The following is a 14264-nucleotide window of genomic DNA, read 5'->3' as shown; positions in this document are numbered from 1 at the left end:
CAGCAACAACAACAACAACAACAACAACAACAACAACAACAACAGCAACAACAACAACAACAACAACAGCAACAACAACAGCAACAACAGCAACAACAACAACAACAGCAACAACTACAGCAACAACTACAGCAACAGCAACAACAACAACAGCAACAACTACAGCAACAGCAAGTTCTGCTTTCTTCTCAGTGTAGGAGAAGTTATCTTCAACACCTGGAAGCAGATGTGCTGTTATACAGCTGCTTTTCTTTTAGCAGGCGAGGCTGGTGGGAGAGGATCCTGATGAGGATGCTCGAGGGCGACGACTGGCTGTCAAACCAACGTACAGAGCGTTAACTGCACAAACGTTGCCCTCGGTAAGTACAAACCCTTTGTCCTGCCACCTCCATGATGAGTTTTGCACCTCGAGGAGATCCCGCCACATCCATGCAGTATTTTGGCTCCAGGAGTTGTGGTTATACACAGATTCTACTTTTGTTCAGTGTGGTCAGAATACATATGTGAGCAGCTCTGGTTTGGCAGATATACACTAACAGCTTTATAATACCAATGATCGAGAACATGGACGGATGGAAGAGAAGCAGAAGAAAGACGACAAAGAGGACAACATGTTGATCAACACTGGCGTCTTTGCCAGTGGAGCCATGTTGGCCAAGGCCTGCAAGGACAAAGAGAAGTAAGAGAGCAGTCCAAACGAGAGGAGAGAGAAGGGAAGCATGAATTGAGGGAGAAACACATAATGATAGTTCTACATGGAGAATACAAGAGTGTGAGCGTGCGTGTGAGAGAGAGAGAGAGAGAGAGACACAATCTGACCTTTACTAAACTTGTAAATTAAATTGAGTTTAACATAAGAATGACATCACATGTCAGATTATCACTTCAGTGACTGTGTGTGTGTGTGTGTGTGTGTGTGTGTGTTTTGTGGCTGAATTTACGTTATAATGTGTTCTTTACGGCTGAAGGACACCATGTGAGTGCGAATGTGCTTATTACTGTGCTGTAAAGTAATAAATTGTTCCGTAAACATAGCTGACATGATCATATATAAATAAATGTTTTCCTCTTTACTCTCCTTTGCCAAATGATTTTTAAAAAAGGCTTTCAGGAAGGTAATGAAATTGTTTTCTCGTAAATTTTTCCGGAGGAAACAAAAACAAAACAGCATTGACATCTCCCTTTGCAGCTGGAAATGCATTTAATGGTGGGATATAAGAAAAACTACACATTTGCTGTAATGTTTGATGTCAAATCCTGGCTTGTAGTGTCACCAACACTCAAATGTGTCAGAGGTGAGATATCACACTCACAGACTGACAGAAACACCAAAGAAATCCCACTTAGCATCACAAATGATTACGCTTGAAAACACCATTTTTAAAAGTTCAATCCCACGGGTGTCAAGTTACAAAGTTTAGTTGTCAGGGTTGTTTACCTCTCATTGCACAAGTATTGCAGTTTTATCTGCAGCCTCCTTTGTGGGCCTCCCATCAGACAAGAAAAAGGCTACGCAGCTACATCCCTGGATGCCTGTGGGACTGTAGTGACATTAGTTTGATCTCAGAGACACTCAGCAGTTGAGCCGAGGTTGGCCAGTATTGTGGTATACATAACTTCAGCCAGCTGCCAATACATGGAAAGGTCTGGCCTGAGGAATTCACGAGTGACTAGTGGTGTTTCCATTTAATTGTCTGCTAAATTCTAAGGAAACTTTGGAAATGTTGCAGATTTGTGAATTAGAAGGTTTCCATCAAGTGTGTTGGGGGGGAATAAGCCAGGCTCCGTCAGAAGTCTGTCTGTAACGGAGCAGAAGAAGACCAGGTGGTCCCAACAGCACGTCACTCTCAGGTGTCAAGCCAGCTGATGTCAGCCATGGTGCTGCAGTACCACAAAATTTGTCCTTCACATTTAACGCGTCCTCTACAGACGTTAAATCTCGCCCTGCAGCCGCACAAACACCGGTCGTCCAAAGGGACCAGCAAGAAGCCCCTCCCCTGCCCACATCACCACCCCTGAGCTGCCGCACCCAGAAAACCCGCACCGTAACAGAGCAACCACCTCTCACAGAAAGGACCTGGTACAGCCTGGTCTTGAACCCGTGACCTTCTGACTGCAGTGCTGTCCAGGACGATGCAGGCGATCGCCACAGCTGGCTACTTACGTGGGTTAAGATGTGCTCCATCTCCTATTTTGCAGATGATGTCTTGTTCAGAAAAGGCAAAAACCACCTCAAATGAGCATAAAAACATTCTTGTGAAAGTGAAGGAGTCTTTTTCAAATTTTGCCGTTTCAATCAGCCTCCTCGAACGCGCCTCTCTGACTAGACGGCTCTATCTGGCTGCTATCTCTCTCTCGCCAACCATATGCAGCCTATTCTCCATGATGTCCTTTTGAAATCCAATTTGATTTCAATAGGGATTCTCAATGCCATTGCAGATGCTGTTCCATCCAAGAGATCATTTTCATCCTTGGAACATTATACACGGCAGAAAAATAAGAGCTGGATTCACACTTAAAGAGGTATTTTGAATATGTTTCTAAATGTCTTCAATCCTCTGATCATCCTACAAATGCAGAAAAATCCCCACTTCTCTTTCTCTGGAGGCTTTGACCCTTTGACTCCTCACTTTTGGTTGCATGCGACGCTTAACCAGCTCTGAAATGAAACGTCTCCGCTGTTGCACCCACTGGAAGTAATGCTGGATGTGTGTGTCGGCTTAACATGTAAATGCGAATGTGCGTCTGCTTTTGTCAGCAGTGTGAGGGATTTTCTCTAATTCAGCATGATATACAGGACTCATTTTTGCCCAGATTGTCACTCACACGCCTCTTGGCTCTTAACTCTCTCTCTCGCCACACTGTTCATTCCCTTTAAAAGAAAAAAATCTATACTCTTCTGCCATAATAGCTTTTGTCAGGGTTCTTATAGTCAAAACTGAAGCGAAACCGTGGCTGAGTTATTCTTCACTTCACCGTGATCCCAACTGCTTGGTGGTGCTGGAAGGTTTTTCCCTCCCTCCGCTACAGGATTCCTCCCCCTCCCTCACCTCTGAGACCCTCTCCGATTCCGAGAGCCAGGCCGTCCTTGGTCCACTGGACGATGCCGCTGTAGTTGAAGAGCACGCAGGACAGCACCACCTTCTCTCCCAGTACCACCGACTGGTCTGCAGGTTCCTGGGAGAAGCGGACGCAGCACACTGCAACAGAGTGACGGGGGGGAGGGGGGGGAGGGGGGATCAATTCCTTTCATTATGACCCGGCCATGAGCTGCCATCATTTATTGCATTGCATTAAGCTACATGGCCCCTTTCCGGTGTTATCAACTCACGCTCGTCCATATGGTGGCTCGGGGGTTATTTGTCATGTGTTTTTATTGTGTGTAGGGTCGTTTTTATTGTCACTTTATATCATGTTTATATTTTTATTGAGAGCACGCTTTAATATAAAGTGTAAGTGAAATTTGTCTTACAGGATTGTAAAGCTTTGAATTGAATTTCTTGCATTCATGCACGCATAGAGGGGAGAAAAGCTTCATGTGATTTGATGAAATCATTCATGTAAACACAATCAACACAACTGTAACTGGCACATTTGTCATTCATGTCATGTTCTCTGTCTTGCTCCAATCGCAAGGTTTCCCTGAACTTCCCTGACTTGTGAGGGTGTCTTTCCATGGGTATGTGTGAATGAAAGTGTGTGTGCATGCATGGATGTGGAAGCATGTGTTTGTGTTGCGAGAACATCATAGCCAAGCTGTGATACAGCCTGCTCTTTTTCATCACGCAGTACAAAGGATTTTGCTTACACACACACGTTTCCTCCAGCAAAATAAGCCTTTTGGCTATTGCAGTGCCACTAAAATACGCAGGAATAAAACCTACAAGTGTAGCAGTGGCATACATTAACACTCACATAAAGAGAAGGAGTCAGGTGAGGATGCCAGGCACTACCCAGCTCTGTTTTCAGCCGTTTGCATCATCAGGTAAAATTGTTTCATATTCTGAAGAAAGTCTTGCAAGAAGGCACGTTAATTAAGGCAGAGAGGGAGAGTGTGGTGCTCTAGATGACACGCACGCACGCACGCACGCACGCACGCACGCACGCACGCACACATGCACAAAAGAATCTTGTACAAACAGAAGCTCCTGCACACATGCAATTGCACAGTGATTCACACAACTAAGTTTACACACCCAGACACGCGCACGCACACACACACACACACACACACACACACACACACCACCTCTTCCACAAAGTTGGTGTTTGTCTTCCCGTGGGCTATTCTGTTCTTGGATCATGGTTAAAACAATCCTATTAGCTAATTAAGGCAAAACTGGTTAATAAAGCAGGCCGTGGCTCTGAGGGACGCGTCCCAGCGGGACTCCAGCACCAAGGTGCAAACACGGGGAGCCGCACTGATTTGTTGGGAGGATTACACGACTTGTTATGTTATTTGTGAGGAAGGCTCCTTCACTGAAGGCAGGAATATTCAGACTTCACAACAGGCTCTTTAATGTTTCATCAAATTTCCTTTTGCATGCTGAATCAAGAAGACAAGTGCTGTGACTGCACAGGGAGAGGAGATGAAGGGAAGCCCTTCCTTAAAACACTTTGGAGTTGCCAAATTAGTCATTGTTTTATTGTGGTAAGGTTTTTCCCTTCTTTGTGGCTAAAGATGAGATCATGAAAATGATTTCAGTGCCTCAAAATGAACAACGTTTGGAGTGTCCGCCTGGGTGTGAGGTGAGCTCCTGTCTTCACGGCTCCAGGGTTACATAACCATCTTCACCTTTGACTGATGCTCACTGACTTCCTCTTAACTGCTCTGAACATTTGCTCATCTTTCATGCCGTCGCCTTCTTAAAGTAATCACTTAAGTGATTTTTTCAAGATTTTCAGAAAACACAAAAAACTGGAGACAAACCATCATAAGGAGTTGATTCATACAAAAAGATTTAGGCAGTTGTTTAAAGAAGGTGACGATATTTAACTGCATCATTTTTGTTAGTTCTCTGGTTTCATTTGTGACTGTTAGTTTCTGCACTGATCGTTAGGTTGCAGTTCTGCTGAGCTCCACTGGCCTCTGCTGCTGACACTGTGCTACAACTCAGGACGCCGGTTCCTTCAAACCTGAGGATTAGCAGAGTGCCACACTATGATGACATGAAACAAGACCTCGATCATGTCAACAAGAGGCAGCAAGTGAGATTCTTCCTGCTGATGATCGATCTCGTTTCTGTGGCGGTAGATCTGGATCCAGATGTTTACACGCTAAAAGGCAGTTGCTAACACCTAGCATAGCAGCGCTGAGGGGCTCATTTCTCTCTTTCCTTATTTACCTCTTCAACCATTCTCTTGACATTCTTTTTGACAATAACATTAATTCTGCCCAGACATTTTGTAAGCTTGACTCTGCTACCTGAAATTAGCAGTAGAAGCTAACAGGAGATTTGAGTCTTGTTAGCTGAGTTAGCTCACATGGAAGAGTGAAGAACTGGAACTGATTCTGATGGGAGAGTTATTTTGTGTCAAGTTGTGACTGTAAGACTGTATAAAGAAGACTTGGATTATATTAAAATGAGGTTTTGTATAGTTTTGTGGCTGTTAGTCCTCATTGCCCATCAGCTTCCCGTACTGAGCTGCCGAGCCTTTTATTTACTTTTTAATTCTGGATTTTCTAAGAAGTTGCATGGGGGGGGGGGGGGGGGGTAGTCTCCACCAGTCTGAGACGGCTATGGATGAGTAACAAATGCTGGTTTGTAGGTAAAGTATCACGTGAACTCTTAAATTTCACCTTTAGGTGTCAGAAAATGTCAGTACTTCTCCAAGCAGCCCTGATGAAGGAGCCAGTCAGAAACACAACAATGGAGATGGAAGCTGCCGCTGTTTCCTACAGAGAAGAAGATGGAGCTCCTGGGATGCGATATCCCGCTGACATGAGTGATTTACATGTGGGTCATGTTATGCATGATTTATGCAAAATTAACAGCGATTACGAGTCGGGATCTCTTCTTCGTGTATAACTCTGTACAGAACAACACGGCGTTCTCCTGGGACAGACGGTGTGTGTTTGTGTACCACAGACAGAGGAAGTAGTGACAGACGGACAAAAAGGAGGAGACATTGTGATATACTTGCATCTGTGTTTATGACTCTGTGTGTGCGTGTGTATGTGTGTGTGTGTATATATATATATTATATATATACACACACACACACATATATATATATATATTATAGTGTAGTGTATATTAGTGTGCAGGTTTGTGTAAATGTGTGTGTGTGCAGTCTGTCAGCCTGCAGCAGGGACTCAGATTGCGGAGGAGAGAGCCGCACTGACAGAGAACAGAGATGTAATTAACCCTACGGGATACCACATACACACACAAACACACACACACACACACACACACACACCTTCTCAATCTAAATCCTGTCTCATCTTCCCTTCTGTCTCCAGTCTTTTCTTCACTTCTTGTCTTTTTCTATCTCGTCATCTTTTTTCTTTCTTTGTTTTCTCCCTCTATGTCTTTTGTTAATGTGTCCTTGGAATGATTTGTCATTCTGCATTCAAATTAGATAAACAGATAAATCCTGTGGTACGAGGCAGCTTTTTCCAACTGTAAGCCTCTGCAAGTATAAAAACCTTCCTCTCATTGAAAGACATTGAGGAAGTGCTTCATGCTTTCACTCCCACTTGCCTGGACGACTATAACCACTGATTGGTGCCAGCATTGTCCTCGGAGCCTGGGCCCCGGTACCAGGCATGCTACGCTTTCCTAGCCCCGGTACAGTTGGAAGACTTGGATTTTCAGGCCACAGACATGAGAACAGAACGTGGAAACGATGTATTCGGCATCTCGGTGGATAAAAAGGTGCAATGATGTGATGCTGTGTAAGAAAATAACGTGCCGGACATTGATTTCTACCGTACAGCGAGGAAGTGATCTCTGTCACGCAGGGAGCAGTGTCACATGACGCGGGATGTTAAGCCAAGTAGCAAACATCCAGCTTGGGGTGCAAACTTGTCCCCTTTCAGTACAGTGAGTGCTGTACAGTAGAGCTCTCAGTCCTGAGCAGATACCAGGCTCAGTGACCAGGTTGGCGCGCTGAGTGCAGGCTGGTGGGGGCGCTGGGAGGGAACGCTCATGCTCAGAGTGGTACAAAGCAACCAGGCCCCCTGCACCCCGCCATGATCTCTGGGGCGCTCACTCATCTTTCTCCTATTCACCGCCCTCCCCTCTTAACGCATCATAGTTTATTCCTTATAATTGCTCTTTCTGATGCTTTCCATTCTCCTCGCCACCTCCCTCCCTTCCTTCCACTTTACCTCCCCTCATCACTACCCTGAGGGACGATCTCTCTCTGCCTCTCATTGCATAACGACCCACTGGTACAATTGACAGACTTTTGTAATAACAGCCTCCAAGTCCAAACATATTAACCCTCAGCATCTTTAATTCACACGCCTCTCTATTATCCACCATAACATCAGACTGAGCTGGAAGGCTTACAATTAATTCAAGATGGACACGAGTGGAACAGTCGCATGTGAAACGTACAGCATTCAGGGAAAAAGCTCAGGAGTTAAGATTCTGTGGAAAATTGAATTTCTTTGCAGAAAAACAACAACACAAACAGAACAAGTTTCATCTTAATCTCAATCAGGGCATAAATTCACCTCAGCTGAATTTCCTCCTCACTCCTCAACAACAGTTGTTTTGAGTCTGACCCCAAACCACAGAGGCGAACTGACACAAGTGACTCACATTAAGGTGGTGCTGACGCCCTGTCACGGCTCTACCGAGCACGAGAGCCAAAGGGAACCCAGGTGACATTATGTTAGCCGTTGCTATGGAGAACGTCAGTCCGAGGTGGCGTGGACGAGACATGTAGCAGACCCTGTTTTGTAATCGCTGAATAGATTCATGCTGCCAGTGTTTGTTCTCTCAGCAGTGACATTCTGTCCTCCTTCAGCATGTTTTTTTATCCCCACTCATTTCATCCCCTTGTTACATCCGTTAAGGAGGTCATGTGATCAATGATGTGGGCTTATTAACATATCTTAACACCCAATGGAAAGGTTTTGATGAATGTCAGTGGAAGATGTGTGACACTGCACGGAGGAAGGAGCTGCAGGTGATGGGGATCAAATGGTAAATCCTGATCTGAGGTCTGTGTGAGGACAGGTTGGACGGAGCTGCTGATCGCAGTCCTTGCGTCCGTCTTAGTGGTTGGGAGGAAAAAGTTAACGTTTTGCGGGATTCATCTTGATGGTACTCTGGACCTGTGTTCCCGGAGAACTACATTTTATACAACGGTGTAAAATTGAGCATATTTTGATTAAATTCTTTGAGGCGAGTATGAAGAGATGGTACAGATTGTGTTCTAGATTGGTGATCCAGAGCTCTTTCAAGGGTTGCAAGGAACAAATTTATGATCAGATCGTGATGATACTATGCCCTACACATTCCCTGTCTAGCTTTTTATTGGGGTGACAAATCAAGTTGTCCAGGAACAGCTGGAATGAACCAATCTCCTCTCCTCACTCCCCTCCCTTCAAGAGCCACGCCGCTCTTTTTCTTACTTTCCATAGTTTTGATGTCTAGCGATGAAGGAACAGTGACACATTGTGGGATGTCACAGTTTGTCTGCACATTTAATTGCAAAAAAAAAAAGAGCAAAAATTGTGACTACCAACGCTCTCCTAGCAGAAGAATCGCGCCTCCATACCCCAGTCACAGGAATGTGAAAATGACTCTGGAGCCTTGAAATACTTCTCATAACTCACTGGCCGAGTAAATAAAACAGTCCAAGTACTTTCCGACTGAAGCGCATGGCTGCACTCATCACAGCCGTAGTCGATGCTAATCAAATTAAATTGGTCAGATTAAACCATAAAGCAAGAGAGAAAAGTTAGAAATTTCTGAGTAAAACACTTTTCACCAAAAGTAAAAAGTTGAGATGATTATCACAGGATTGGGTTTCTGCCTCAGAAGGCACATCTGAACAGCCTCCATCTCACGCAGGACATCGCGTCGCCTTATTAGAGATGAAACCATCCGTTGAGGGCAGCGTCTTCTGTCACAGCCACCAGAAGCCAAATGCAAATTCTTGAAAACCTTTTCTATGTAAAATGAAGAGAGAGGTTTGTAACCCTAAACTGGAGTCCTCCGCACCCCGAAGCCCTCATCCTCATAACCCCCCAACCGCCACGTTGACCCTTACTGTGTATTCATGTCCCAGCTCTGCCTCCAGGCTGCAGCTCGCTCTCATTTCAACCACCACACACACACACACACACACACACACACACACACACACACCCCTCTCAGCATGCTGCATCTACGTGTGTTACATGTGTGTGAGTATTGTCTGTGTTTACACGCATGCCTGCGTTCATATCTGGTTTTGTCGTGCTCTGTGCTGTGTGCATAGGTTTGCCATTTCTGAAAAGGCAGAAAAGGGCAAAGTGTGGCTTGGACAGTAAAAAAAAGGTGTTGGCTGGAGAGAGCGTGAAAGAGAGAGAGTGAGAGAGTAAGTGTGTGTGTGTGTGTGTGTGTGTGTCAGTGGTTTAAAGTCAAAAACAAGAAGAAAGAAGAGAGAGACAAGATGTGGCGATGATGGAGGTATAAAAAGACCATTATTAGGGTAAATCACATGTTATCAACGCCTCTGTAGGCCAGAATCAATTCAAGCATTTGTGATGTTGCCCAGCTTACACGCATAGAATTGAGTGGAAATATGCTGACATAATTCCACAGATTTCATCAGCACTGCAAAACAGTTTGGACACTTTTCTAACAGCAACATGTTTTCACTAATTTACTGCTCAGAAGTACAGATTTAGACTTTTTAACTAGCATCCATCAACCACAGCTGGGAAATATCACTAATGCTGGCTTTTAGCTTTCATCATCATTTTAGTTGGTGTGTTCCAAAACTAAAGAGCAGATTCCATGGATGAAAACATGAAAAGCAGCATGAAAAAAGCTGCCTTCTTACTTTTCATGTTTTCTAGAACATCAACTCATTTGCATCAGTTTGATACACAGGAAACAGACCTGTGTTCAAGCAACAGAACTGCATGTTTAAAGAAAGGCAACCCGCTCATTCATTTCAACGAGGCCACTGTGCTGACGCAGCAGGGCACCCAGATAACAAAAACACAGGATCGACCTGCAAAAAAGGTTTCCAATCGGGCTCGACGTTTGCTGCAGTGAAATTCATTCCGTGTGGAGCTTCAGAGGCCGATCAAATGCACGCACACGTTCTCTTGTTGCTCAGTTACAAACGTTTTTCTACTGTTCCTTGCAAAGGCATCACACTGAAATTTATTAACACGATTGTCACCGTGATAAGTCCCACTGGTCATAAAATCCTGTCTTGTAATATTGTAACAGCTGTGCAACGGCGTCTGCAAAGGGTGTATCACTAAAACTGGGCTTCCTGCATCATATTTTATCATCTCGCAGATGGAGAAACAACATGACCCTCGTCATGCAGCTTCTCAACGCAGGGCTGGTTGGTGTTAAAACCAGCTCACGGACGACAGAAAACACAAGCAGGAAAAGAAAGGGGGCCTCATGAAAGAATATTGCCAGATGTCAGAGAGGAAGAGAGAGACGAGTCAAGAGGACAGAATCTGACGCTGCTGCTACTGCACCAACTGCTCGGTAGCGTAGCCTAGAACGTTAGCAAGTAACACAATTCAGCCGCGGAGTCACTGAACTCCCACCAAGTGACCCCATCGACAACACCGTCATGTAAGCAAGATTTTAGTCTGATTCAATTAAGAATTAGGTTGAACATTAAGAGTTATACATCCCCGATGCATACAAGGCATAAATGCATCATTTCAATGTTTTATTAACAATGAGAAATGCGCGACGCCACCTGGTCTGAAAAGTGAATCCGGGTCAAATACTTGCACTTGCACTCGTTCTATAATCTCAATGTCCATTTATTCATCTGTTTTAAAGGGACAGTACACAACCATAGACATGTCAGCCTTTACAGTGTGTCACTGTAGATGTGACAGCGTTACCCAGAAGGCTAATTTTGTGATAACACTGGCTTAGAATATTTTTTTGTCATTTTGCCTCACAGCATAAAGTACATCAGCAAACACCACACATAAATTCTATGGAATATATATCTTTAAAATGGCATTTTCTGAAAAGTGGCAGAAAAAGACATCAAATGTCATCTATCCGAAAGCAAAAGTTGTGTTGCTGTCAAAGTCATGAGTAGATGGGGTAGTTCGTTCACAACATGTTAGTTTTGTGCTTCGATCATAGCATAACGTTAGCTTTGTGCCTTATGTTTGGAATCATGTTAGCTTTGTGCTTCATTCATAGAATAACGTTAGCTTTGTGCCTTATATTTGGAATCATGTTAGCTTCATGCTTCATTCATAGAATAACGTTAGCTTTGTTCTTTCTTCAAAGCGTAACGTTGGCTTTGCGCCTGGTTTACAGCATAAAATTAGCTTTGAGCTCTCTACTTTGTTTACAGCACAACATCAGCTCAAAATTTGAGTTCATTTGTGGAGATTATTGTGCTGAACAAAACGTAGAAATCTCCTCTACTTTGTAAAGTTGTTGTAAAAATCACTTTGGCTTTTGGTGAAGGGAACTCAAGGTCCCAAATAAATAACCCCTACAACATTCATACAGATTCACGTTGGAACAAACTGGTTGGACGTATCACATAAAACCCAGTGCAAAGACAACGTCAGCAAAGACAAAATCTTTTCCTGTCAGAGTTAAAGTCTGACAACTGCAGAGTGATTGTTCGTGATTGGTCATGATGGACCACTGCTTCAGTCCCGTGGGAGGATATGTTTACTGCTGCCTTGTTTATTTTGATGTTTTTGAAGTTTCTCTCATGTAACATTCATGGCCCGGAAGCACACAGCATTAAACTGACGTAGATGAAGACGAGAGCCGACAGAGACACTGAGAGGGAGGACGGCGTGAGACCGTAACTTTGTCACTGTACCCCATCTCGCCCAGTTGTTTGCTGTAAACAGGAGCGCAGCGATCTCCCAGTGTCCCCGCTCTCTGCCTAACGCTGCTTTTATTTCCCCTCACAAACATTTCCAGCAGAGCAGAGGAGCTGCGTGACGCCAATCACAGAGGAAATGCTGAGCAAACCGAGCAGTTATTGGAAACCACATGCACACTCTCACAAACTCATCCAGGGGCAATTACCAGTCTGTAGATGCAGAAATGCACGCACACACACACACACACACACACGCACGCACGCACGCGTATCCTGCAATCTCTCTCTGTCTCTTACACACACAAACATGGCAGAAAGCTACACAAACAAGTGTATGCATGATTCAAAAGTGTCCACGTGTACTTTGTTAATCATCCCAGAGTTGCAAGCTATAAAAACGGCCCCGTCCACTCGGTCACGCACAGCTATACTCAGTTAGATTCTGATGATCACGGTGAGACAGCAGACACACATGATTGGTTTTACATGGGTACACAGTTGAACATGTATCCTGCATATTGCAGAGAACACCCACTCGTAGTCAGGTCAGGATCACAAAAACTGTTCGCTCACTTGTGTATTTATGCAAGCTTGACATGAAATATTGTAAAATGTTTTATTTTCTATCTTACTTTAAATTTTGGTCTTAGATGTACTGACTAACAAACATGACCTCACCAGTACAGTAAAGGCGAAGAACTGCAAACATGAGAGTAGCAGCACTGGGAATGCCGCTTTACTGCAATTCCACAATTATTTGCAGTACTAGTACAAGTAGCAGTGTATCACATTTCAAAGTTATTCAGCTGTTACAAGTCTTGCATCTTGTAACTGTATTTATTAACCTCTGTCACTTGACTTGGTTGTTCCACACAGAAAATAACTTCAGTTAGGCAAAGTATTTTTTGCGAGTATTCTGTGAGTATTTTTCCGTAAACCTGCTGGATCAGGAGAGCGTGGGTTGTTCACATATGCGCCCTGCTATTAAAGAAACGGTGTTCGTTCCAGGGCAGAGGAAGACTTCTAGCTAAGCGTTAACCCGGGCTTTCATTGTGAGCATTTATTAAAGTAATGAAAGTTCTGTTCTCTGACAAAGAGTTACTTTGATACTGCACTGCTGGTACCATCTTCAGAGCAGGAACTAGTTGCTAATCCCAGTAACTTGGCCCACTGGTGACTCCACTGTCAGACTGTTCCCATTTGGTTCAAACAATCCAGCAACACTGCACGAACCCCTCAATATCCTTTAACTGCATGGAGGAACTGTGTGCTCACCACCACAGCTGCCAGGGTCAAAGCTAAAGCAAGAAGATAAAATGGTGATGAATATTTAAAACGTACACTCAGAGTAATAAATTGACCAATTGTCTTTGTTTTCTTTTTCACAACTTTTATCATCTTATCATTCATTTTCCCTCATCTCAGTTATGACTTGCATTAGTTATGACAAGAGATGCGAACCCGAGGGAAGCTGAAAATAAGGAGCTGCCATTATTTATCCAAATAAATGCGCCAGAGTTTTGTTGCCTTCTCGTGAGCTCACCAAAGATCCCAGCATCGTCCACGCCGAGGCTGGGTTGGTGCTGGTTATGACATCAGGGGACTAAAATTCAACATAACGCCATGGAATGCCAACGTTAATTTTAAGTTGGTTTCACGTGAACATTTGATGACAGTGGGAAACATCTTTTGGTGTTTCTATTTTAATACTCAGTCCAATGATGTCAGAGCAGCATTCACTTTCAGTGTCAAGCTGACCATTCTTGAAGAGGATGCGTCCAGGAGAGTCGGTTATCTTCAACAGCCTGATTTCAAAACCTTCTGTATTTGAGTTTTATTGTCCTTATTCTGTTTTGGAGGAACACGACACGCAGCAGCTGCATTGGCGCCACGTCTCCACGTCCCGTTTATTACCTTCTCACGACGCCAAAGACACTTGGTTACATCAGCAGCTTTCGATCAAGTGGCATTTGTTGTTAGCGTAGCTTCATCGGCACAGCAAGTGGGTTAACTTTGTCACCAAAGCACAAGTCTGGAAGCTGAACTCAGAGAACCCATTCAAACCCGGCAGAGGAACGCGCCCGGCAGGGACGTGAGTCCCTTTGCTGGAGATTTCTGGGCTGAGTGACAAAGCTCACAGCAAGCAGCGAGCTTTGTCAACCCTCAACCCCAAAAATGACATCATCGGCGATGGTTCACTACGGACTTCCTCATATGCCAGTGTGGCGGGCGTCACCCAGCCCAAGAGT

At 44.3% G+C, this 14264-nt stretch overlaps 1 protein-coding gene across 1 annotated transcript in view; it reads right to left on the bottom strand.

The window, feature by feature from the left end:
- kirrel1b (kirre like nephrin family adhesion molecule 1b) overlaps positions 1–14264 on the bottom strand; it is a 79447-nt gene that overhangs the window by 30595 nt on the left and 34588 nt on the right. Inside the window, exon 2 of the mRNA XM_086204568.1 lies at positions 3051–3200. Within this exon, the coding sequence (XP_086060694.1) occupies positions 3051–3200 (150 nt within the window). The remainder of the gene's footprint in view (positions 1–3050; positions 3201–14264) is intronic.

The sequence above is a fragment of the Aulostomus chinensis genome, chromosome 5 (assembly GCF_037954235.1).
Source record: "Aulostomus chinensis isolate RoL2024-O1b breed Wild chromosome 5, RoL_Achi_v1.0, whole genome shotgun sequence".
Lineage (NCBI taxonomy): Eukaryota > Metazoa > Chordata > Actinopteri > Syngnathiformes > Aulostomidae > Aulostomus > Aulostomus chinensis.
The sequence above is the reverse complement of the archived record's forward strand: the minus strand, read 5'-3'. Positions and strand labels throughout refer to the sequence as shown.